Raw genomic sequence first — 429 nt, 5'->3', positions numbered from 1 at the left:
GCAGCAGCGCCTGCTGCTGCCACTGCTGCTGCTGCTGGCGTTGACCCTGCAGCTGCAGTCACCGACGATGAAGCCGCTTCGCCGCCCACGCCGCCGACGCCGGCAGCAGCAGCAGCGGCAGAAGCAGCAGCAGCAGCAGCAGCAGCAGCAGCAGCAGCGGGCAAGGGGGAGGCCGGGGAGCTGACGCGCTGCTGCTCCCCTGCTGCAGCGCTGCTGCAGCCCGTAGAAGAGGGCCTCTCCCCCGCAGAAAGCCCAACAGCAGAACAGCCCGTGCTGCTGCTGCTGCGCAGCAAAACTCCGCGCATAGAAATTCGGCAGCGGCCAACGTTTCAGCCGTACGTACACTGCAGAAGGGGGGCCCGGCCTTTGGTGCAGATCTTCACCACGCGCCACCTCATAATAGACGAGCAGTTCTTGCCTTCTGCTGCT

General features: G+C 66.0%; 1 protein-coding gene across 1 annotated transcript in view; it reads left to right on the top strand.

Annotated features, from left to right (window-relative positions):
- Positions 1-44, top strand: part of ETH_00035575 (uncharacterized protein) — a gene marked incomplete at both ends in the record, with an annotated part of 861 nt that extends 817 nt beyond the window's left edge. The window contains one exon of the mRNA XM_013375319.1: positions 3-44. Coding sequence (XP_013230773.1) covers positions 3-44 — 42 coding nt within the window. The remainder of the gene's footprint in view (positions 1-2) is intronic.
- Positions 45-429: the final 385 nt, after the last annotated feature.

This window comes from Eimeria tenella, genomic scaffold, assembly GCF_000499545.2.
Source record: "Eimeria tenella Houghton genomic scaffold, Eth_scaff2695, whole genome shotgun sequence".
NCBI lineage: Eukaryota > Apicomplexa > Conoidasida > Eucoccidiorida > Eimeriidae > Eimeria > Eimeria tenella.
This window is presented reverse-complemented; position numbering and strand designations above follow the sequence as displayed.